A 26,031-nucleotide genomic window follows, 5' to 3' on the forward strand; every position below is an offset into this window, starting at 1 on the left:
TCAGATCTACAGCTTCGTGGAGTACACTTTCTCTAACTAACCAGCAGGTGGCGTCCACGAGCCACCTGTTCTCCACAAGCCAGATCTCCCCTGCTTAGCCTTTTTGGTGAGTGGGGGAGTGAGTCTTGTGGGGCCCAATTGGTGTCCCAAGCTTGCGTGTGTAGTTGGTGTTGCCTGCCCTGTATGTGGGGCGTGTTTCTGGGCAGTCGGGGAGGGGGGGTGGCCCTAACAATCAAATCTCCCTGATGATCCTAGAGTTTTAAAGCTACTGCAATAGTCTAATCCTTCAGTTCAGTCCTGCCACAGTTTGTCTCTGCCACTGACCCACAAGTCTTTGGTATTGGCGTATGGCTCCTGAGACTTGCAAGTGGGCCCCTCTTCCAGGCTGTGCACCCCGGGTCCTCTGTTGAGGGATGACTGTGCTATGTCGCAGGTGAGTGCCGTCCCCCCAGGGCAGTTCTGGGCTGCTGGGCTGTGTTGGGAGGCTCCCAGTCTGCTCAAATGATGGCTGAATGGGGCTCTGTTAATTCACACTGCTCCCCCTTCCCAGCTCTGGGACATTCAGCTGAGGTTGCAGGGAAGGCTAATGTCCACGCCCAGTTTTGTGGTGTGTGCCTGTTATTTGAAGCACTTCCGTCACACTGGGTTGTCTGGAGCAGCTCTGGGCTATGGGGCTGGCGATGGGCAGGAGTGTTTCCTGTCCACCAGGATGGTGGCTGTGAGCGGACACCCCCCTTTTCTTGGGAAGTTGTGTTGTTTAGTGAATTTTCTCAGCCACTGGATTATTGCCTTTTGTCTCAGAGCTCTCTTAGTTCTGCTCTTGACTTGACGTGCCCAAATTTCAATTCTTTGAAGCTTTCTGTATTGAGCTTCTTAGAGTAATTGTTTTAGAAAAAGCAAAAAGGATTTAAAAAAAAAAAAAAAAAAAAAAACGGCCCTCCTCAGAGATCTAATGTGTTATTGAAATGCTAATAGACAAAGCAACCAGGGCCATTAAGGAAAAGTGCCCAGGGCAGAGAGATCAGCCTTGCTTCGGGATTTGCATATGCGCCTCAAGGCCTGATCTCCGCCCTTCCCCTTTCTGTGTTCACCAGAACTCCAAAAATCCTCTACTTTTATTTTGGAGTTTTTCGTGTTGTTTTTTTTCTATGCCTGTCTCCTCTCTGCTGGGCTGGCTGCTCTCAGAGTCTCTGGTGTCTGGCCTCAGTCTATCTATGGTTGGAGTTTGAATCAGTAGAATGAGTTTCCGGTAAGAGCAGCCACTGCAATTCTCCCTTCTCCTTCCTGGAGCTGACAGCCCCTCCTCCCCCGGGACTGAGCGTGGCAGGGAGGGGCGCGGGTCCCCTGGCCGCAAAAACTTACAGATTTCGCTGATCTCAGCAGTTCCACGTTTTCATGAGTGTTGTATGAAGTATGCCCAAAGACAGATTGCTCTGTGCTGTCCAGTCCACGCAGTTCCTGGCTTTTTACCTACTTTCCTGGAGGAGTAACTAAAACATACAGCTCACCAGTCTGCCATCTTGCCCCGCCTCCCAGAGCCCGAGAGTGATGTTTTGAAGAGGAGCAAGCTTGCTAGAGAGGAACGTCCTGGGAGAAAGCCGTTTTGAGGCTGGAGCTTTGGAGCAGACGCTGGCTGCCTTCCCAGCTAGCAGAGGTTTTCCGGAAACCATTGGCTATCCTCAGGTGAAGGTGCCCAGTTGCTGATGTGTTACCTTGGATGCTTTGCGGCCTTAAGACTGTAACTGTATAGTGAAATAAACCCCCATTTTATAAAAGCCTATCCATCTCTGGTGTTTTGCATTCTGCAGCATTAGCAAACTAGGACAGCTGGTTATACAAGTGTGCTGACTTTGTGATAACTCATTATGCTCCATACCTGTTTTGTGCACTTACCTATATGTATGTTACAATTCCAAAAAAATTAACAAAGTTAGTTTTTCAAAAACAAATTTTAGGTGACATTCTCTGAAATCTAAACTGATTTAAACATAAAGAGAGGCTGACGAAAACAGAAATAATGGCTTAAAACAGTAAAAACCAACTAAGTATAACCAAACCTTTCTTGGAAGCACAAACATTTGTTTCTCCTTATAAAGATAGTACTTTTATCACTGAGTAACAAATTCATCTTAATCAAGTTATTATCTATGCCAACATATTTGTAAAAAGAAATAAATGAGAAGAGTCGACTCACCATCCTCTTTAAGCACATGGCAAAAAAATTCTCCAGGACTATATATCATACAGACCACAACATCTACCGTTTGGTCAACAGCAACTTCAACCCAGGTCCACTCCAGTGGATTTACTTTTGCTTCTACACCCAAGGGAACTGTGAAAATAAATGGACACTTTGCAAAGCAAATAGCCAGTGCGGGGTGAGAGGTGGGTTATGAGGTGCTGAGGATTCTCTTCTGAAGAACTAAATTCGCACTGACTTTCTGAGTGACTGTAAAGGAATATTAACTGGTCTCACAATTAACCATTTTTACCTCACTGAATCTCAAATTTCAAATTCACATTTCTGATTAATCTTCAGCTGCTAGTGACCCACAAAACTTCTGACAAATTTTCAGTTCTCAAACACATTCCAATATACTTAGATGAATGCTTGATTTAAAAAGAAGGCACTTAACATCAATTCTTTCTGAAAGTATCAGAACCTGCACATTTACAGAACCATCTGAATTCCACTATACTTACCACCAGTTTCTTTCATGTCACTGGCTTTATCTGTCACCGTCTCCTTCTCTCCCACAGCAAAGCCTGCTTCTAAGAGGACTTCAGTAACACTGATGTTAGGTTTCACAGATTTATCTATAAGCTCCACCAGAGAACTATTTTCCAACTTCTCTACCACTCTCACTGTGATCATTTTGTTTTGTACTGTTTTTTTCATCAGACACATAGCTTCTGGAGTCCAAATTCCTAATGATGGCTTTACTCCTATCAAAGAATTTTTCAGAGAATGTTAAAAAATTTCTTACAGCAAGCTCTAATTTAAACAAGTTAAACTTAGGAATCTATGAGAAACACTGGAACCAAAAGTTCCACCTGAGCAGAAGGATTTTCTAAACATGAAAACGAAGGCTAAATTACAAAGAAAAATAAAAAGCTTACATATTTTTAGTAGCAAATCATCTTAAGAAATGCCCAGAAAAGACAAATCTGGAGAGACAGAAAAGAAGATTAGCAGTTGCCTGGGAGTAAAAATGAACTGCAAGTGGGCACAAGGGATCTCACTGAGGTGATGGAAATGTTCTAAAACTGGATAATGGTTGTACAACTTGGTAAGTTTATTAAATATCATTGAACTGTATGCTTAGAACAGTGAACCATTTTATGGTATGTAAATTACACCTCAAGAAAGTCATTAAAAACCATAAATAAAAGTATAAAATAACTCATCAAGAAATAGTAATCCCTCACAGTCATAAATCAAACATCTGTAACACTTAGAAATGAATACTGAAGGGATACTTAAAAATCAACAACCAAAATATGGGCAAAGGATATATCTAGTCAGTTCATACAATATGAAAGAGCCAAGTAACTTAGGAAAAAATATTCAGCCTCAATGGTAATGAGCAAATTGAAATTATTTAGTTTTTAGCTCATCAAAATTGGCCAACTCAGAGCTAGAACTCAGCAGATATGAATATCAGTATTAGCACATACAGGAACTGTTTAAAAAGTTGAAAAAGAGTCCAGACTTCAACTAGAGATATGAATGAAGCAGATGCGGTTAGGACTAGGGCAATTCGGGCCAAAGGGTAAAGGACAATACTGACTGCATTTTAAAACTTCAAATTCCTTGTGAGACCAAGAGAAGAGATGTTTAGTTGGTGCAAGATCTGTATTTCCTAAACAATTTAACTCATAGTTCGTTCAAATACCATAATTACATGGAACTTTTAATAGGAAGTGAGACCTGGTAGAGGTTTGCCTAGATTAGTGTGAAATAGCGACACATCCCAAAGTAATTTGGAGAGAATAAAAATATATATGCAGGGCCCCCCTGAGGAGCTAGGGGAAAATGCAGAGGTGATGGGCTTCGTTACCTGTATTATTTCTCACAAACAATGAGGACTGGCGATTTTGTGTGCCAAGCCTTCTATCTTGGGACTTGCCCTTATGAAATTCATTACTGCAAAGGAGAGGCTAAACCTGCTTATAATTGTGCCTAAGAATCTCCCCCTGAGTACCTCTTTGTTGCTCAGATGTGGCCCTCTCTCTCTAGCTAAGCCAACTCGGCGGGTGAACTCACTGCCCTCCCCCCTACATGGGATCTGACTCCTAGGGGTGTAAATCTCCCTGGAAATGTGGGATATGACTCCTGGGGATGAATCTGGATCCAGCATTGTGGGATTGAGAACATCTTCCTGATTAAAATGGGGATGTGAAATGAAACCAAATTGTTTCAGTAGCTGAGAGATTCCAAATATGGAGTCAAGAGGTCACTCTGGTGGACATTCTTATGCACTATATAGATAACTCTTTTTAGGTTTTAACATATTGGAATAACTAGAAGTAAATACCTGAAACTATCAAACTGCAACCCAGTAGGCTTGACTCTTGAAGACGACTGTATAGCAATGTAGTTTACAAGGGGTGCCAGTGTGATTGTGAAAGCCTTGTGGATCGCACTCCCTTTATCCAGTGAATGGATGGATAAGTAGAAAAAATAGGGACAAAAAACTAAATGAAAAATAGGGTGGGGGAGGATTTTTTTTTTTTTTTTTTTTTTTTTTTTTTTTTTTTTACTTTTATTTTTTATTCTTATTTTTACTTCTTCTGGTACAAAGAGAATGTTCAAAAAATAGATTGGGGTGATGAATGCACACTATATGATGGTACTGTGCACAACTGATTGTACACTTTGGATGACTGTATGGTACGTGAATACATCTCAATAGAATTGAATTTAAAAAAATAAACAGAGGGATACAGTGCTGGAGAAAACGTGGCAAGGAGGATGTACCTATTCCCTGTTGGTACAAAAGTAGAATGGCACAGCCAAGCTGGAGGGCAGTGTGGTGAATCAACAGAAAGCTAACTAAGGGGTTGCCATATGGTTCTGCAACCTCATTATTGAGTACATCTTTGGAAGAACTGAGTGCAGGGACATGAGTGGACACTGCACACTGCTGTGTATGACAGCCATATTCATGATTCACAATGGATGGAGGAGGTCTAAGGGAAAATTGAGTGTAAAACAGAACGGTGCACTATGGTGTATACATACAACAGAATTCCAAGCAGCAGCAAGAAGAAATGAAGTTGTGAGGTAGGCACCTAGGTGCATGGACCTTGAGGACAGTATGTTGAGTGAAATAAGCCAGAATTGAAAAGATAAACATTATAACACCTCACTAACAGGGACTAACTATAATGCAAAAACTCTGAAAATTGAATCTGAGAGCATAGGTTATCAGGGGAAGGTTTATGGTAAAGGTTTCTAGATTGTAAACTCTTACAGCAGTCACATCTATTCATAAGTTGTAGTGGTTATCTCTAAATTCTGAGATGCTGTGTTTGTATATAACCTGGTTGGTCCCCGTAACTTGGGTTATCTGTGTGACACCTGAGACTCAGAGCAAGAGTCTGGCAGCTATGAATGTCAGCACTACCCCATACAGCAAATGTTAAAGAAGCTGAAAAAGAGATCAGATTTTAATTAAGAGATGTGAACAAAACAGACTCGATTAGAACTAAGGTAAACCAGACTAAAGGGTAAAGGATGATACTGACTGTGTTTTAAGACCTCAACTTCTGTGTGAGACCAAAGGAAGAGATGTTTGGTGTGAAATCTGTATTTCTGTAGCATGCCATATAATTTAAATTGTAGGTCAGTTTATTAAAATGCCATAATTACATGGAACCTTGAATATGGGGTGAGAGCTGGTCGGTTTTTACAGTTTAGTATGAAACCTCGATGCATCCCAGAGTAATCTGGGAAGAGAGTAATGAGTACCTGCAGGCCCCCTTAAGGGCTTGGGGAAAAATGTGGAAACATTAAAGTTCTCCACCTGGGAAATTCCTGATATTCTCACAAGCATTGGGGACTACCATTGTAGTAGATCAAGTACGCAGTCTTGGGGCTTGCCTTTATGAAGCTTGTTACTGCAAAGGAGAGGCTAAGCCTACTTACAATTGTGCCTAAGAGTTTCCCCCAAAGAACCTCTTTTGTTGCTCAGATGTGGCCCATCTCTCCCTAAGCCCACTTGGCAGGTAAACTAACTGCCCTCTCTCCCCTCTGTGGGACATGACTCCTGGGGGTGTAAGTCTCCCATGCAATGTGAGACATTACTCCCAGGGATGAGTCTGGACCCGGCATCGTGGGATTGAGAAAGACTTCCTGACCAAAAGAAGGAAGAGAAGTTAAACTAAATAAACTTTCAGTGGCTGAGAGATCTCAAAGGAGTCAAGGGGTCATTCTGGAGGTTATTCTTAAGCATTATACAGATATCCCTTTTTAATTATTAGTGTATTAGAACAACTAGAAGGAAGTACCTGAAATGTTGAACTGCAATCCAGTATCCTTGATTCTTGAAGATGATCCTATAGCTATATAGCTTATATGGTGTGACTGTGTGATTGTGAAAACTTGTGGCTCACACTCCTTTTATCCAGTGTATGGACAAATGAGTAGAAAAAAGGGGCACAAAAAGTAAATGAGTAATGGGGAGAAGAAAGAAGTATGAGATGTTTTGGGTGTTCTTTTATACTTTTATTTGTATCATTATTCTTATTTTCTGGAATATTGAAAATGTTTAAAAAATTGATTGTAGTGATGAATGTACAACTATGTGATGAAACTGTGAAAAACTGATTGTACACTTTGGGTGACTATATGGTATGTGAATATATCTCAGTAAAATTGCATTAAAAATAAATAAAGGAGAATGTAAAATTAAAAAAAATTGGCCAAGAATGAAATAATAAAGAAATCTATTTGGTGCACCAATGTGTGAAGGAATAGATTCCCTTTTACATTTCTGGTGAGTGTGTAAACTAATTTAACACCTTCTGGAGGGCAATCCACAATATGTATCAGAAACACGAAAAGAAGTGCATTCATCAACACTGCCATTCCACCCATGAGAAATTATCCTAAGGAGGTGTTTGGCAATATAACTGTATTTTGCAACTTATCCTAAGGAAACATCTTGGATATGCTGCAAAATGTAATTGCAAAAACAATGCTAATACCAAAAACTTGGAAACCTCATTCTGATGTTGGATATTAGGTTAAATTGTGGCATATCTGACTGAAGGCTGCAGAAGCCAATTTATTGACATGGAGAAGCCGTCCCTGATCCTCACGGGACAGATTAAATACAAACACACACACACAGACACACACACACACACACACACGTAATTTCTAAACATATGATCATATTGTATTTATTGTTTCTATTAAGCTGGCTTTTCTTGACTTCATGTATCTTTCCATGTCAGTTAACAGGCTTCCATAATATTTACAGATAATGCCGGCTCTATAAATAGCAAAATAGAATGCTCAGTTTTATAACCACAGGCAAATTAAATTTTATTGTATTACAAGCAGCAAAAAAGTCATCTTTATTTCCTAACTGTTCTATTGGGCATTATTTTTGTACCAATATAAGTTAGGTCTAAACTCATTCCTTTAGTTTCTGAGTAATTTTATTTCAATTCTAATGTTCCTATTTTGGATTTTACTATTTTAAGAATAAAGCAACCATAAAAATTTCATACCTGCCAGAACACACTTTATAGCTTGCATTGGCAATTCCAACAACTTTGGAATTATGGGACAAAGTCTTGTCAAACTAAGTATTTCAAAGTTTCCATAATCGACATATCCGACCAATACAGATTCTTCCGAAGCATAAGCCAAAACGGAGGCACGGTACCACTGATCATCCTCTGAAAATAAGGAGAGACTCAGTCTCAAATGTTCTTCCAATGTAGACATAAACAAAACTTTACTTCACAAGATTAACAATGGTCATTTATAGATTTTATTTTAGCATAATATGAAGCTTTACTGAATGCTACTATTTTTGCTTATCAGAGAAGCCTTCAACTCCTAAAATGTAACCTTTATTCTCCCATACTATTCTAATGCCATATACTGTCATCTATTTACATGTCTAGTCTCTCCATTAGACAGTTAACTCATTAGGTCAGGGAACATGTTCCCAAGGTTTTGATCAATAAACAGACTATTAGGTAAGGCATCAAGCAGAGCTAATTCTAAAATAGCTGACAGAAGGAATCAACCAGACTTCACCAAACAAGCCACAAATCTACCACAGGCTTACTTAGATCTCTCCCTCTGTGAGGGTACTGGACTTCCATCAGCAGAGAATACAGAAGCTGGTTATCATACGGCAAGACCTCTGAAGCCTGCGAGGCTGTGCTGTGACAGCTCTGTGCTTCCAGACCTTCTTGCTATTCCAAAGAAAACTGATGAAGACATGAACCCTTGGGGGTTCCAAATCCACATATTTATGTAAACAGAATTATCTGTACCAGTCTCTAAAAACTAAAGGGCTAATAAAATAATAAAAACTACCTTTCACCCTTCCTTGACACTCACAGGCCCTCTGCCCTGAAACACATCATATTGCTCCTCTGATCCAGTTTAATACGAAGGATTTAACATAATCGATGTGCTTTAATAACCAAGGGTCAGTTGCAGCCATTCAGCACAAACTAAAGATTCTGCCTCATTTGTTTCTACACTGTTGCAAGTAATAAATACAGGAATAACAAATTGTAAATGTAGGGACTTCCATACCATCTCACTTCTAGTGGGTAATGTACAGAAAGTACTCAACTCAAGCATAATTAGCAAGTGACCCAATCACACTCTCTTTTCTTACCTGAGAACTGAGCACAACAGATATCGCCAATGGTTGGATAAAAGTCAGAGCGTGGAGACACTCGACCACAGTACTCACGAAGGGATGCCTGGAGGTCAGCAAGTTTATCTGTAGATACAGACCACATTTTAAGCAGATTAACATAAATTTATATATTATCTTTGTTGAGTCTCTTGAAGTATATTATCATGATAAAACAAATCAAGAAAATTTACTTACGGCCACTTTGTAGTTGCTGACAAAAGAAGTCTTCTGGAGTCTGAATATGGGCAACCACACCACAGAACTCGTCACCTACATTCAAAGCTAACACTCTGGGGATTAGGTCACTTCTGTCTACAACAATTTTCTCTTCAGCTATCAATTTTCCAGCATCTTCAGGATCAACATCTCAAAAAGCAGAAAAATAAGTCATTTTTGTTTCATTAAAAGTAAAAAAAAAAAAAAAAAAAATCATGCATACTTTAATCATTTTGAAAAAGATAATATGACTGGGCAAGACTTGAATCTGAGCCCAGGGTGTTTCCACAAATAATATGTTTATTATTCCACAAATAATCAATGACTGTAATAAAGACAAACTACATATGACCAAAGCAAGACTAGTCCCAAGAAAGAAAATCAAGGACATAAAAAACAAATTCAGATCTAGTTTAAAAAGTTCTGCAAGAGAATCATTTAGAGTCTCTTTTAAAAGTCAATAATACATAACTTGGAATGGACACCCTCTTAAGATATGGGTATGTCAGAATAAAACCCATTCTACAGTGAAATGATAAATTCCACAGGAACCAAGTTATCACTAAAATAATAAAGACTATAATAATTATAATAAAAGAGTAAGCTAAACCATGAATAAAATTTTAAAAAAATTTAAAAGGTTCAAATAAAGACCAAGCAACATAGGTAAAAGTGAGGAGAAAAAATTAGGGCTAATAGAAGAGTCAAAAGAAGGAGAAGCTGCAAGGAGACTGAAATATAGTCAGAACATAAGAAAATTCCCCCAAATGGAAATAGTACATGGGCTATAAAATTCCAAGTTCTCAAGGAATACATTTTTGGGATCAAAGATTTCAGAGAGAGACACCACAACACCAACATATCAAAATCCCAAAAGACAAAGTAAAAGTATTACTTTAAGGAACTAAGGATGAGATGCTATTCAGATGAAACAAAAGACACTTTCACTGTTCCAACTTAGACATAAGGGAAAACAGATTATCTAGAATATTACAGAATTATTAAAGAAAATGATTCTCACCACGAACCTGGATAGTCTGATTGCTTTAAAGACAACGGAAAAATATGGAAAACCACAAAATTAGGGGGAAATTAGCTACTTGGAAATGAGCTCTCACGGTGTATTACAAGCGATTTGTGAAGTATGTTAGAAATTCTACTAAAATGGATAACTGGCCCAAAACACTAACCAAGGTAAGTGCAACAATCTCAAGTGTGAAAAGAAAAGAGATAAACTAAAAAGCATTTTTAAAGGTGTTTTAAAAAATTAAAATGTAAGTAAAGGGAGGAGAGAGAAAAACTCAAGAAGTAAGAAAAACAAACCACCACCCTGTCATTCCATAGTAAAGGACACAAGGTACAATGAAAGAGCACTACACTGGAGTGCAGGGGCCATGTTCCATTCTACATCTCCCCTAAGTCTTGGGTAATCCACCACACTGTTGGCTTCTGTTTCCTCATGTGTGAAAAAGGTGGAGTGGATTGTCTTGATGGCCCGTTCAGCTGTATGAGTCCATCAGAAGTTCCTCCAAGGTTTTTCTTTCTGTTTAATTATATATTGATCATCTATTTTGTGTCAGATGCCTTGCATGATCCTTGCTCCTAGAAGTTCTAAGTCTGGCAGGAGTCAGGCAATGCAGCTACAATGTGGTAACTGCCGCAAGAGAAGGGAGGCCTGTGGCAGATGGGTGTGTAAGTGCACCTGGCTGTAGAACACTCCAGGAAGAGGGAGGAAAAGTGATGTGACGCATACTGTTAACTGGCAAGTGTAAGTAGTTCTATGTGATGACTGTACAAGGCAGCAACAAGTGGGCTCTAGAGGCTCTTCAACCAGGCCAGATCAAAGGGCTAGGACAGAAGCTTAAATGTGATTCTGTTACAGAGTCACAGCTAAATTCCTGAGAAGGCCTAAAGGGGACCCTAAGCAATATTCCACCTCTTCCCCTTATCTTTTCTTACTTCCAAATCTCTCTACTTCTCCCAAGTCCAACAACTGCTCTCATCCCATCCGTTCTCTCCACTAGTTTTCAGGTCAAGCCCAACCTCCTTACATGATTCTTGAGGCTTTTGTGACTTACTCTCACTTACCTCCCAGCCTTTCCTTCTCCGTCCTCCACCCCTTCCTCATAGTCAACTCCAGCCGTACCTAGTTTTCAATTCCTCAGATTCAACCATGGTTTCTGGTACCTCTAGGACTTAATACATGCTCTCCTTTCTTCCAGAACATACTTCCCAGCCACACACCTGGTTATTTACTGCTCAGTGTGGTGATGTTACTTGGAAAATCCTCTCTCCAAGTCTGGGTTAGGTACCCCTCCCCGGTGCTCCCATGGCACCTGGTACTTTCTCTATCACACTACTTTATAATGTCTTCTCTACTTGTTGGTACTGCCCACAGACTGCCCTCCATGAAGGCACCTCCACAGATCCAGGGCCTTAGCAAAGTAGATATTGGTCAGTGTGTTTCTCTTCCTTCTGTTTGATACTTTGCAGCACTTGATATTACTGATGACTCCCTCCTAGAAGCACTGACCTTTCTGTTGCTCTGGCAACATTCTGCCCATCCTCTTCCTGCCTTTCCCAACCCAGCTTCTCACTCCACGTTGTAGGCCCCAGATGTATCTCCTTCATTTTTCTCCTCACTCAACAATCTCCCTAAAACACCACCAACACTTATGGTTTCAACTGTGGCTATTAGATCCAGTAAGGGTTTGTTTATCTCCTCTGGGCAACAAAGAACTCCTGAAAGCTTTCACGGAGTTGTCATGCCAAGATTTTTGTTTTAGAGATCCGTAGAACACGGACAGGAGACAGAAGGTAACAACATCAGGTTGTGGCACCTGTCCACAAATGATGAGGATTCCTGAACTAAGGAAATGATAGTAGGTAAAGAGGGAAAAAAGTCATATACAAAGGATATTTGGAAAGAAGGCTCATTGAAGACTGCATAACTTATCAGACAAGGTAAGGAATGGGAAGTGAGGCTGAGAAGGGAAACTTAAGGATGATTCAATTTACGTGAGAAGATGCTTCCAATCACGGCACCATTAATCAGGAAATCACCTCTGAATGACTCAGCAAGAGACGATGAATTACATCTGCACCTAAATTAACTAGCAAAGGAGCAAACAAAAGAGAAACAGACTACAAATAACAATACATAAGACCAGGCACTGAGAAAATAAAATGATGATAGCAAAATTTCTTGGTTCTCTTGTTAGACTAACTGAAAAACAACACATGATTAAATAACAAGAAAGAAATTTAAGAAGAAACACTATCCTACTAGAAGAGAATTTTATGACCCTATTTATTATTGCTTCCTAACCCTGGAACACCCAACTAAGAGAAAACAAATTAAACTAAGGAAATGTTAGCTAAAAAGCCCTTAACCTTAAGTGTCATGACATTTAGTACTTTACAATCTCTGGTAATTATCCTGTCAAAGATGAACGTATTTGGAAAACACTCAGGAAAGGTTGTGATTGGAAATATATTACTCAATGAAAAAAATATCTATCTTATATAGAATGGTCCTTATTACCATTAAAGTCTGACAGTGTGACAGTTCTGTCTTTTCTTGTTCATTAGTAGAGGAAGATATTCTTCAATAACTGAAGTCAGTATACTGTTAACTATAACCTGTATACTCACTTTGATCTGTACTTTGCTTCTTAGAATTTTGCTCCTTGGGTCTTAAGCCATATCCCATTTCTATAAGTATATGGTCTAAGAGTTTCCCTATAAATGATTAAGAAAACATATGTCCATTGAGATAATATAGAAAGTATTTCAGGAAAACATAAATAAAAAACAAATGAGTCATACACAATTCAGAGTTTATAGCTATTAAAACTTTGGCATATTTCTTACCAACTCGGTTTCTACATGTAAAAATATAGTTTAATAATACTCAGCTTTTAAAAATGAAACAAAATTACCATCATCAGTTGACAGAAAATTGAATGAAAAGATATCACTTCAAAATTCTGTATAACATGAAAGATCCAGTAATATCTTAGAAGTAATATCCATAAGTTGAAGTCATATCATGAAAAATAAACAGGAAAGAAACAAAACACACAGATTTTATATTTAATTTCACTACATGATTAACTACATTTTCCATCAAGTCACCAACAGACTCTGGGTGCCTGAAAGTAGAAAGGTACTAAATCGGAAACTGAGAGGCAGAGATGGAGACAGTGGGATTCCAAAGGGTTTCAAATTACACAGTTTAAATAACATGTACCTAAGGGAGTGATATTAACAAAAAACAGTACTGTGAAGGTTGCTTACTGACAATAAAGAAGAACAAATTTATAGAGAAATACTTGAATTCCTCTCAGTAAAGGACTAGAAAACAGCAGTAGATAATATAATGGCTATATGAAAAGCATAATATAGTTATCCCCACACTAAGTCTAGACCTAGCCTTTTAAATCATCCAGTTCTATGAATTTGTGCAACGTCTTTGACAAACTGCCAATTACAAGAAGAGGGCCACAATCACATTTTCCAGTCACAATTTGAGTAACTCCAGAGAGGATCTTATTTGGCCTCATTTTATATATTTCTTTTCGGAGTAACAGTTGGAGACAAAATAACATATTAAGAACTCAATTCAAAAAGACAGACTCAGGGCTTACCTGAATTTGGCAGCATAACGTCTACTGCAAAGGTAACTACTTCCTCTTTTAAGATGTCAACAATCTTTATAGAACAGTACTGCTCCATTAACAGTGATTTAATAGTTCTGATACAATCCTTGCTCCAATTCCCCTCTGCTGGGATAACATTGGCCACAAAGCACTTTATGGCCTGAAAGATTTTACACGTTACTTACAAAAATCAGTATTTAAATATGACTAATTCTTTGAACATTTTTAAAGACAATAGATTTTGTTTGGAAAATTTATCAAAAATGTTCAAGTGCTAATATTCAGATAAACAATTTTATGGTTAAATATTTGTCTCTACTCTATTCACAATGCTTACTCTTGGAACTTGAAGCTTGAGAAATTCATGAAAGGAAAATAACCCTCAATTATGCATAAATTCAGGGCACTTCTCCATAATGTAGTAAATACAGAAATGACTATTTTTTAAAAACAGATTGATAAGACATGCCTACAAATCCTAACGGTTTCTCACCTGAGGCAGTATTTCATTAAATAAGGCATAATAAAAATGGCCAATGAGTGTTCATCTATGTAGTAAAAGATAGAGCAACAACTACTTTTTAATAATAACCATAGCAGACAGAACAAGCAAATATTATGTTCATCAAAACATTAAAAACACAGCTCCTCTGGGACACTGTTAGGCATTTAGAAAGTAAAAGAAGACTCACACAAGGAGGAAACGAGTCAATGTTTTTGTTTAGTTGGTGAATTCTGTTTATTGGAATCATTTCTTCATTTCCATAATCAATATACAAGACTTGTGCCTCCTTCTGCAGCACATCAACGTCTTTTATAATTGCTCTGTTCCACATCTAAAGGAGAAACATAAAGGTACTTTGCTTCACAACAGCATTTCACAATCTTACATTTAAAACCACTTAAACCACTGCACAGAACACACAAAGGAAAGGCTGCTATTCTGGTTCTGAGGCATTCAATTAAAAAGTCAACTTAAATTTCTAAGAATCTTGTTAAGAAACCACTAAAATCATCTAATTACGACACCTTCATAGGCACAAATATCTAAAGTTATGCTGGCTGAGAAGACTCTCTCACACTCCAATGCCTCGGCTACACAAATGAACCAAGCTGGAGGAGCAGCAGCACCCAGTCTACAGCCAGCAGTTGGGGACCCTGGAAGTAAACGTGGAGAGGGCCAGGGCAGGAGGCAGCCAGCGGAGACAGCGTGGAGACAGAAGAGAAGCTCAAGTGTAACCAGAGTCTGGCTTTCAGTTGTCTAATGCATCATTAAAAGCTCTGGTGTTGATGAGATGATACGACCAGAGTAAAGTAAAACATTTTATTAAATAATTCATTGCATCAGGGGTTACCTGATCAACAGTGTACTTGGCAACACAAACTTCCCCCTTAACAGGAACATAATTTTCTTCCTGTACTGTATTTGCGTATGTTTTTAAGCTCACAGAAAGTTGGTCCATGTATTCTAAAACTTCTGAAGAATATAACTGCACATAAAAGTCACTTGGGTGTTTGAATTCAGTAACTCTACCCTGTCAAATATAAAAAAGATGTAATAATTCAATGGGAACACAAGCAAACATAAATTTCTTACAAAAAGTATTGTAGACAGTTTTTGCAATCTGTGTCAATTTAATCAGACTTATTTTGTAGCTATTTTATAAAAGCAAATTAAAAACAGGAAACAAAATTAAAATCTACAGTTCTTTGGATCTCTGTCTAGGGATATTTAAATTAAAAATACCTTTATTTCCATAGTTTTCCTGAGCTGCAGACTCCTCAAATCAGAAAACATTATTTTCTCAGCACAAATGCTTTTTTCTTTAGTAACTCCAAGTGCATAGTCACTCTAGTTTCAGAAAAAAAAAAAAAAAAAAATGAAAGAAAAACACGTGTAAGTTAGTTATAAGCACCTGATACTGTGGACACCATTTGCTGTTATTAAGGCCAAAGTAGCCCGGCCCCTAGGCTTGAAGGAGAGAGCCTAGAAATAGTGAAGGTCTCCAAGAACCACTAAAATCCACTGTCAACAGATGGGGGCACAGTACTGTGGATCACCCCAAGAAGTAGGCACGACAGTGATGCCAAGAACAAGGAAGGGCTCCGGGAAGATGGTAGAGAATAGGAGGCTCCAGGAATCAGTTCCTCCACGAAAACAACTAATGGACTAGTAGGAAAGATCTAAATCAAGTATTTTTTTACTTTGGAGTACAGTGGAACATGTGTAGCATTCAGGGAGCACCTAGAGGAAGAGGCTGGTAAACTGTGGCAAATATCAGTGAATTTCACTCTCCCTGCAGCAGCTACCATCTGTGCTGGTTTGAATCTATTATGTACCCCAGAAAAAAGCCATGTTCTTTTAACCCAATCTTGTGGAGGCAGACCTGTTGTGGGTGGGATTAGATTATTTGATTAGATTATTTCCGTGGAGAAATAATTAGATTATTCCATGGAGATTTGACCCTGCCTATTAAAGGTGGGTCTTAATTAGTTTACTGGTGTCCTCTATGAGAGGATAAAAGGCAGAGAGAGACATTTTAAAGAGAGCAGAGGGACACTTAGAGAAAAAATTCCCAGAGACATTTTGGAGACAGATGTTAAAACCAGAGCTGACACAGGCACAGACATTTGGAGATGCTAAGCTAAGAGATGAAGCTCAGACTTTGCCCTGGAGAAACTAAGTGAGAACTCACAGATGCTTATGGAGAAAGCCACTGGAATCAGAAGCTGAAAGCAGTGTAACCAGGGAGCAAAGGAACAGCACATGGCAGCCACATGCCGACCCAGCTGACAGAGGTGTTCCCGACCCTACTGACCTTTTCCTCAGAGAAGGTATCTACCCCTTGCTGCCTTAATTTGGCATTTTCATGGCCTTAGAACTGCAAATTTGTGAACTAATAACCCCCCATTGTAAAAGCCAATCCATTCCTGGTACTTAGCATTTTGGCAGCTTTCGCAAACCAGAACACCATCCACGATGGTGGATGAAAATGGACAAATTCCTTGAAACATACAAATTACCTAATCTGAGGCTAGAAGATACGGAAAATCTCAACAGACTTTTAACAAGTAAAGAGACTGAATCAATATAACTAAGACCCTCTGAACAAAGAAAAGTCCAGGACTGGATTGTTTCACTGCTAAATTCTACCAAACATTTAAAGAATATTTAATACCCATTTTCTCAAACTCTTCCAGAAAACAGAATAGGAGGGATTACTTCCTAACTCATTCTATGATACTAGAATTACCCTGACACCAAAGCCAGATAAAGACAGCATAAAAAAAGAAATTAGCAATATCCCTTCTGAATACAGATGCAAAAATCTTCAACAAAATACTGGCAAACCAAATCCAACAGCATATGAAAAGGATTATATACCATGACCAAGAGGATTTATTCCAAGAACACAAGGATGTTACAGCATAAGAAAATAAACAATTCACCACATTAATAGAATGAAAGATAAAAAACACACGATCATCTCAATTGATGAAGGAAAAGCATGTGACAAAATCCAACATCATTTCATGACAAAAACACCCAGAAAACTAGGAATAGAAGGAAGTTTCATCAACCTGATAAGTGCTATATATGAAAAATCCACATCTAACATCATATTCACCAGTGAAAGACTGAAAAGCTTTCCCTCTAAGATCAGAACAAGACAAGGATGCCAACTGTCACCACTTCTATTCAACATTGTTACTGGAAGTTCTAGCCGGAGCAATTAGGAAGGGAAAAGAAATAGAAGACATCCAAATTGGAAAGGAGGAAGTAAAACTATTTTCATTTGCAGATTACATGATCCCATATGTAGAAATTCCTGAAAAAAATACAATAAGACTTCTAGAGCTAGTAAACGAATTCACCGAAGTTGCAGGATACAAGGTAAATATGCAGAAGTCAGTTGGGTTTCTATACACCAGTAATGAACAATCTGAAAAGGAAATCAACAAAATAATTCCACTTACAATAGCATCTAAAAACAATAAAGTATCTAGGAATAAATTTAACCAAAGAGGTAAAAGACTTGTATACTGAAAATCACAAAATATTGCTGAAAGAAATTGTAGAAGATGTAAATAAATGGAAGATATCCTGTGCTCGTGGATTGGAAGACACAATATTGTTAAGATGTCACTGCTGCCTAATGCAATCTACAAATTCAATGCAATCCCTACCAAATTTCCAGCAGCCTTTATTTTTCTTTTTTTACAGAAATGGAAAAGCTGATCCTCAAATTCATATGAAATTGCAAGGAGCCCCCCAAAATCAAATAATCTTTAAAAAAAAAAAAAAAAAAAAAGAACAAAGTTGAAGGACTCACACTTCCTGATTTCAAAACTTATTACGGAGCTATAGTAAGTAAAACAGTGTGGTACTGGCATAAGGATAGTCAAATAGACCAATAAAAGAGAACTAAGAGTCAGAGATAAATCCACAGATCAACTTTGGTGAATTCATTTACTAGCTCTAGAAGCCTTATTGTATTTTTTTCAGGAATTTTTATATATGGAATCACGTAATCTGCAAATGAAAATAGTTTTACTTCCTCCTTTCCAATTTTGATGTCTTTTATTTCTTTTCCCAGTTGATTTTCAACAAGGGTGCCAAGTCCATTCAATGGGGAAAACGATTTCTTCAACAAGTAGTGCTGGGAAACCTGGAAATCTACACATAGAAGAATGAATGTGGACCCCAACTTCCTCTCATCATATACAAAAATTAATTCAAAATATAAGAGGTAATACTAGAAAACTCTTACAAGAAAACATAAGGAAATATCTTCAGGACCTTGCAGTAGGGAATGGATTTTTAGATTTTATACTAAAAGCACAAGCAATAAAAGAAAAAACAGATAAAATTAACTTCATCAAAATCAAGAACTTTTGTGCAACAAAGGACGTTACCAAGAAAGTGGAAAGACAACCTACAGAATGAGAGATAACATTTGGAAACTATATACTGATAAGGGTCCGATAACCAGAATATAGAAAGAACTCCTAGAACACAACAACAAAAAGACAAACAACCCAATTTAAAAATGGGCCAAGAATATAACAGACATTTCTCCAGAGAAGATATTCAGATGGTCAATTAGTACATGAAAAGATGCTGAGTATCACTAGCAGTTAGAGAAATGCAAAATAAAACTACAATAAGATACCATGTCACACTCCCCAGATTGTTGTTATTAAAAAACATGAAAATAACAAGTGTTGGTAAGGACATGAAGAAAGATTGTTAGTGGGAATGTAAAATGGTGCAGCCTCCACAGAAAATAGTCCGGTGGTTCCTCAGGAAGTTAAACAATTACCATATGACCCAGCAATTCCACTCCTACGTACATATCCAAAAGAACTGAAAGCAGGGACTCAGATAAATAGTTGTACAACAATGTTCACTGCAGCATTATCACAATACACAAAAGGTGGCAGCAACGCAAGCGTCCATCAACAGAAGAATGGATAAACAAAATGTGGTATATATCCATACAATGGAATATTGTTCAGCAGTAGAAAGAAGTCAAGTCTGGAAAATGCTGCAACATGTATGAACCTTGAAACATCATGTTGAGTGAATAAGCCAGACATGAAAGGACAAATAATGTATGATTTCTCTTATATGAAATACTTAGAATAAGCAAATTCATAGAGACAGAAAGCAAAATAGTGACTACCAGGGATGGGGGTAGGGGGTGAGGAGTTATTGCCAAATGAGTGTGAGTTTTGGTTCGGGATGATAAAAACAGTCTGGAAACAGTGGTGAAAATTAAACTGTATTGTCAATGTATTTAATGTCAAAGAATTGTCTGCTTAAAATAGTGTTTGGTTTGCTAATGCCGCTGTTAATGCAAAATACCAGAAATGGATTGGTTTTTATAAAGGGGGTTTATGTGGTTACAGAGTTACACTCTTGAGGCCATAAAAGTGTCCCAGCTATGGCATCAACAATAGGGTACCTCCACTGAAGGATGGCCAATGGCATCCGGAAAACCTCTGTTAGCTCGGAAGGCACATGACTGGCATCTGCTTGCTCCCAGGTTGCATTACAAAATGGCGTTCTCCAAAATGTCAGTGTCAGCTTTCAACCACCGTCTTCAAAATGTGTCTCTCAGCTGCAGCACTGAGCTCCTTCTGTCTGAGCTCTTATAGGGCTCCAGTGATTTAATTAAGACCCGTGCTGAATGGGTGGGGCCAACCTCCATGTAAATAATCTGATCAGAATTATCACCTACAGTTGGGTGGATCACATCTCCATGGAAACAACCCAATTCAAAGGTTCCAACCTAATCAAGATCAAATACATCTGCCCACACAAGACTGCATCAAAGAACATGTTGTTTTCAGGGACATAATACATCCAAACTGGCACAAATAGTTAAGATTTTTTTTTTTTTTGCTGTGTACATTTTACTAAAATTAAAAATAAATACTTTTAAAAAATCAAAGAGGTCTGAGCTCTCGTTCAGGCCTCACCACTTACTACCTATGCGACCTTGAGTCTCAATTTCCTCTCTATAAATGGTGATAACAAGAGTCGTGAAATAGACATTTTCCTGGCACATATTAGATGCTAAACAAAAGTTACTATCAGAACCCAGATACCCTGATTCCCGACATAGGGATGTTGGCCCAACAAAGTACTACCTCCTCAAAGTCTCCAGTGGCCCTAGGATCTTAATCCTATCTCCTATCTATGTTTTGGTCCTTAATGGGTGGAAAGGCGTGGCTATCAGGGAAGGCAAAAAAAAAAAAAAAAAAAAAAAAAAAAAAGATTGCAATTCACTGAATCAAAAACTAGAATACAGGTTATAAGTGGCAGAGTTAATGCTCAATTAGTACAGATTTTCTGTTTGGGGTGATGGAAACATTTTGGTAATGGTGGTGATAATAGCATAATATTGTGAATGTATTTAACACCATGGAATTGTATACTTGAAAGTGGCTAAAAAGGACTAATGATTTTTCTGTAAACCTACAACTGCTCTAATAAAAAAATTAAAAAATAGTAAAGGGCATGATCTTTTATATTTCCGCATTATGTTCTTGTAGGAATGAATAATTGAGGAAAGCAGAATACTGTTTCTGGAGAGCAGAGACTAGGAACAGCTACAAAACGATTAATCTGTTAAGTATGAACTGAAGATATTATATAATCCAACAGACATCTTTCAGATTATGAATGATTTAGCCATGTTGTTATCTAAATGAAGGATAAGTGTCCACCAGAAAAAAAAAAATGGCTCCTTAGGTAACAGATAAGTAGCCCTACTAGAATCCAGTACACAGAGCTACAGAATATGTATGCATGAAGGGACAACAAAGAAAAAACTTTTTAAGTAGTCCAAAGGAGTTTTATATTGATACACAGCCATCTCAAGTTCTTTTTGAAAAAATATTGGAAACAACTCTCAAAGACTCCCAAAAGTCACCAAATCTGTTCACTCAGGTGTACGGATTTATTCAACAGAAAACTTTTTTTAAATAAACACCTGGTGAAATGTAGAAATAAGTCCTAAATATTTTATTTAGCTTAAGTACCCTAATTCAATAAAGGGGGTTATTCAGAATTTCCTCTATTGATAGAAAGTAAGCACACCATACCTCACTTTTCACTTCCACGTTCTTCGTTTCAAAAGGTGATTTATTATCTTTCAGTCTGTGGAAGCTAAAATAAAACAACTTATTATAGTACCTATACTAGCGAGCCAATTAAGACTAGGGGCCATGAATCACAATTACATTAAATTCCCAACGAATAAAATCCAGAAAGAAAAAACAACTTTTCTAGAGAGAATCATCATTATAACCTTAAAATAAAGCACTCCAATGCTGAGTACACCATGGGGAACCCTGAGCACAGATGTGCTGCCCATGAAAGCTGCTTGATAACAGGGGGGCAGACAAATCTCCAAGCCTCAGTTTTCTCATCTGTGAAATGGAGATAATCCCTACATTCCCTACGAAGAGTTCTGAGGATCAAAGGAAACTATATATGTGCAACTGTTTTGTAAACTGGTAAATGCCACAAAAGTAAGATTTATAAATTTTAAAATTACAACTCAATGACTGACTTTAGAGGGGCACTGTCAGAGTTCCATCTTACAAAATTTCAGGAAAGTATATATGATTGAAAGTAAGGTATTCCAAAGCTCTAACAATTAAAAACAAAACTTAATAAAGGTTCTAAATCTTAAGATAAGCTATTTAGTAAAATTACATTCATGACAACTCCTAAATGCTTAGAGCTGTTGACTCCAGATTTGTACACTTTATACCTCAACAAGTAAAAAAATTACAACTTCTATATAGCTAGGGCCTATTTATCTGATTTGATCCTTATGCTATCAGAAAACTTTATTTATATTCTTCAATGAATAAAAAAATCATTGCTACTTACTTTTGCTGAACAGGTTTGCACACAATGCTGTGTGCTGACCAGTCTCTTTTCTGACATGTTATAGAGCAATAGTATGTTTGCTTACACTGCGAACACCTCAGTGATCCTAGAGAACACAACGCATAACATCATCACTGTATTATTCCAAATATTTGTTGTCAAGACAAACATTTTCAAGACAAACATATCAAACACTATTCTATTAATCACATCAAGAAGACTCTATTTGAAAAGAATTGTGCAGTTTATAAACAGTTAGGTATTTTCATAAAACCACAGAAGAAAATGGACACCAGTGTTAAGAAACTTTTTGTTGGTGATGTCTAGGAACCCCTCATTGTGTTTTGTTTTTTTAACCTTTTATTGTAGTAACATATAGACAACTCAGAATTTCCCCTTCTAACCACTTTCAAGTGTACAATTCAGTGGTAATAATTACATTCACATTATTTTGCTATCATCACCAATATTCATTACCCCAACTTTTACATGACTTCAAACAGAAACTCTGCACCAATTAAATGATTAACTCCCTTCATTCCTTCTCCCCCAGCTCCTGGTAACCTATAATCTACTGTCTTCAAAGTTCTCTCAAAATGCAGAGAGAAAGGACTACAAAGATGAAAATGATCAGACGGATGAATGGAGTCATAACTGACTTTCCTAAAGTAGGGCCCCAGAACACGTTACAAAAGGCACAATCAAAGGAAACAGAAAATTTTGTTATAGTGAAAAGGTACTCATGTAAGTAGACTGAAATGACTTGCCAAGTGCCAAGAAGACAAAAAGTTAAGAGAATCACACTTAGGAAAACCCAGGCAGTTTTGTGAAATGTAAGTATTTAAAAAAAAAAAAAATTCTATCAGTATTCTTCAGGCAGAAAAAAGGTTATCTAAAGGCAAAAAAAACAAAACAAAACAAAACAAAAACACACACACACCACCACCACCAAGCCGGCCTCAAATAACTCCACCCTAAAAGAAACTGAAAAAACACAGGAGCAGGATATGTAAATGGCCAGTAAGGACATGAAAAACTGCTCAATATCACTGATCATCAGGGAGGTGCCAATTAAATTCTCAATGAGATACCACTACATATTCCCAAGAAGGACTAAATTAAAAAGACCTGACGACACCAAATGTTGGCAAAGATGTGAAGCAATCAGAACTCTCATAATCTGCCAATGGGAATGTAAAATGAGACAAGGACAACTACTTTGGAAAATGGTTTGGCAGCTTCTTATAAACTGATTCAGCAGTTCTACTCCTAGGTATTTACCCAAGGGAAATGAAAGCATATGTCTATACACAAACTTGTACAAAACTGTTTAGAGAGCACTACTCATAACAGGCAAAAGCTGGGCACAACCCAAATGCCCATCAATAGAAGAAATAAATCATGGCATTAACATACAATGGGATACTACTATTCAGTAATAACAAATAATACATGGGACAACACAGACTAATCTCAAAAATATTCTAATGAAATGAGCTTTACACAAAAATCCACACTGTATAAGTCCATTTATATGAAAATCTATGGCAGGCAAAATTAATTTTTAGTGAAAAAGGAAAACAGTGGTAACTCTGGGGGTATAGTGACTGGGAAGGGACATGAGGGAATTTTCTGAGGAAATGGAAATGGCCTCTATATGGATAGGGTGTGTATTTGTAAATTTCAATGCATGTAAGATTTACCTCAAAACAAACAAAAAGACCTTGGGAAAGCAGGAAGAGTGGGAAGCTGTGGATGAACAAGAATGGCAGGATACTGAAAGCTCCTGAAGCTGGCAGATAGGTATAAAGTGTATATATAATATTCCGTCTACATGCATATTTGAAATTTTTTGTTAATAAACAAAATTTTAACTGTGTAGAGGAATAATTCAACAGACTTCTGAGAGCAACAGGCTTACCAAAAAGGCCACAACGATGGCAAGTTGTTGACCGAAGGGGAGGTCCTAGAGAGTTGAAGAGCGCTCGATTATTTATGGAGAAGGAATTATCAACAAACTTGTGCAATTTTCTTGAATTTGCAGGAGGCACATTACTGCTAGGTTTCTATTAAGAAAAGAGAAGAGCATCATTAAAACTTGGTAATATGGAACCTAGAATCGGGAATGAGATCTTGTTACTCTGAACGGGTTAACGCAATACCCCGAAACACCCCAGAGTATTTTGGGCAGAAAATAAAAAAGTATTTGCAAGGTCCCCTTGAAGGACTGGAAAAAAATGTGGAAATATTAAACTTCTCACCTGGGGAAATCCTGATATTTTTCCAAGTATTAGGGACTTCCAATTTAATAATCCAAGCCCTCAATCTTGGGGCTTACCCTTATGAAACCTATTTCGGCAAAGGAAAGGCTAAGCCTACTTATAATTATGCCTAAGAGTCACCCCCAGAGAACCTCTTTTGTTGCTCAGACGTGGTCTCTCTCTCCAAGCCAACTCTGCAGGTAAACTCACTACCCTCCCCACTATGTGGGACATGACTCCTAGAGGTGTAAGTTTCCCTGGCAACATGGGACATGACTCCCAGGGATAAGCCTGGCCCTGGCATCGTGGGATTGAGAATGCCTTCTTGACCAAAAGGGGGAAGAAAAATGAAACACAATAAAGTTGCGGTGGCTGAGAGATATCAAATAGAGTCGACAGGTCATTCTGGAGGTTATTCTTATGCATTAGATATTTCTTTATAATTCCTAGTGTATTAGAATAGCTAGAAAGAAATATGTAAATGTGATGAACTGTAATCCAGTAGACTTGATTCTTGATGATAACTGTATAACTATGTAGCTTTTATCATGTGACTGTGTGACTGTGAAAATTTTGTGGCTCACACTCCCTTTACCCAGTACATGTGCAGATGAGTAATAAAATAAAAACAAATATATATACATATACACACACATATATACATATATACATATATATATATATAAAATGGGGGGGGTAAGGGTATGGGATGTTTCAGGTGTTATTTTTTATTTTTTTTTCTTTATTTTGGAGTAATGAAAATGTTCTAAAACTGATTGTGGCAAGGAATGCACAAACTATATGATGATACTGTGAGCCACTGTATACTTTGGATGGATTATACAGTGTGTGAATATATCTCAATAAAAAAGATGGCAGGAAAGTTCATTCAAAATGGAAAAAAAAACTTGGTAATCACTTCTCAAAATACTAGATATGGAACTTCTGCTTCTGGGTACTTTTTCCTACTCTTTCCACTAATTAAATCTAAAAACCCTGGACATATATTTAAAAGCAATATAAGACAACGCTATAGAACAGGAGAGAAGCAAGCAGACCAGTTAGGGACCCAAAGAACAACGTGGTAATGAGTTCCCTGCATTTTCTTTATGCCTCATATTCCAGACTTGGTAATGGAGAAGCCAGCAACCTGTAAATGCCAAGATGTGCATACAATGAAAGCCCCAACAAAAAGCCTGCTCTCTCTAACCAAAAGACCAGGAAAGGGGCATCCTAGCAAGACAGAAAACTTTTAGCCAATTACTGCTCTACTCCAACCAAACACCACAGAAAAAACTGTGAACCCCACCCCCAACTAGCAAAGATATGGAGTGAGAAGCCTTAACTTCCACCCTCAATAGGGTGTAAGGAGGCACCCCAATCATCCTACTGGCATGATATAAAGAAGCCAAACAGAAGGGAACTAGGACAGCCTCCCTGCTGGGGGTAACACCGTCTCCCAACTCCTTCCCTACCCACTCCCCCACTCTCATGTAGACCAGTGGGGAAGCCTGGATTTCTACCCCCCACCTGGCAGTAAAGAGATACCCTTCCCCTTCCTGACTGGTGGTATAAGAGGAGGC

At 37.9% G+C, this 26,031-nt stretch overlaps 1 protein-coding gene across 1 annotated transcript in view; it reads right to left on the reverse strand.

Annotated features, from left to right (window-relative positions):
- Positions 1 to 26,031, reverse strand: part of TDRD1 (tudor domain containing 1) — a 64,951-nt gene that overhangs the window by 31,847 nt on the left and 7,073 nt on the right. The window contains exons 3-14 of the mRNA XM_037804794.1: positions 24,109 to 24,253; positions 22,188 to 22,293; positions 21,392 to 21,455; positions 15,525 to 15,629; positions 15,133 to 15,312; positions 14,470 to 14,613; positions 13,766 to 13,937; positions 12,771 to 12,857; positions 9,096 to 9,266; positions 8,877 to 8,984; positions 2,704 to 2,946; positions 2,195 to 2,332 (exon numbers count right to left, since the gene is read on the reverse strand). Coding sequence (XP_037660722.1) covers positions 2,195 to 2,332; positions 2,704 to 2,946; positions 8,877 to 8,984; positions 9,096 to 9,266; positions 12,771 to 12,857; positions 13,766 to 13,937; positions 14,470 to 14,613; positions 15,133 to 15,312; positions 15,525 to 15,629; positions 21,392 to 21,455; positions 22,188 to 22,293; positions 24,109 to 24,253 — 1,663 coding nt within the window. The remainder of the gene's footprint in view (positions 1 to 2,194; positions 2,333 to 2,703; positions 2,947 to 8,876; positions 8,985 to 9,095; positions 9,267 to 12,770; positions 12,858 to 13,765; positions 13,938 to 14,469; positions 14,614 to 15,132; positions 15,313 to 15,524; positions 15,630 to 21,391; positions 21,456 to 22,187; positions 22,294 to 24,108; positions 24,254 to 26,031) is intronic.

Source organism: Choloepus didactylus, chromosome 15 (assembly GCF_015220235.1).
Source record: "Choloepus didactylus isolate mChoDid1 chromosome 15, mChoDid1.pri, whole genome shotgun sequence".
In the NCBI taxonomy this organism is placed as follows: domain Eukaryota; kingdom Metazoa; phylum Chordata; class Mammalia; order Pilosa; family Megalonychidae; genus Choloepus; species Choloepus didactylus.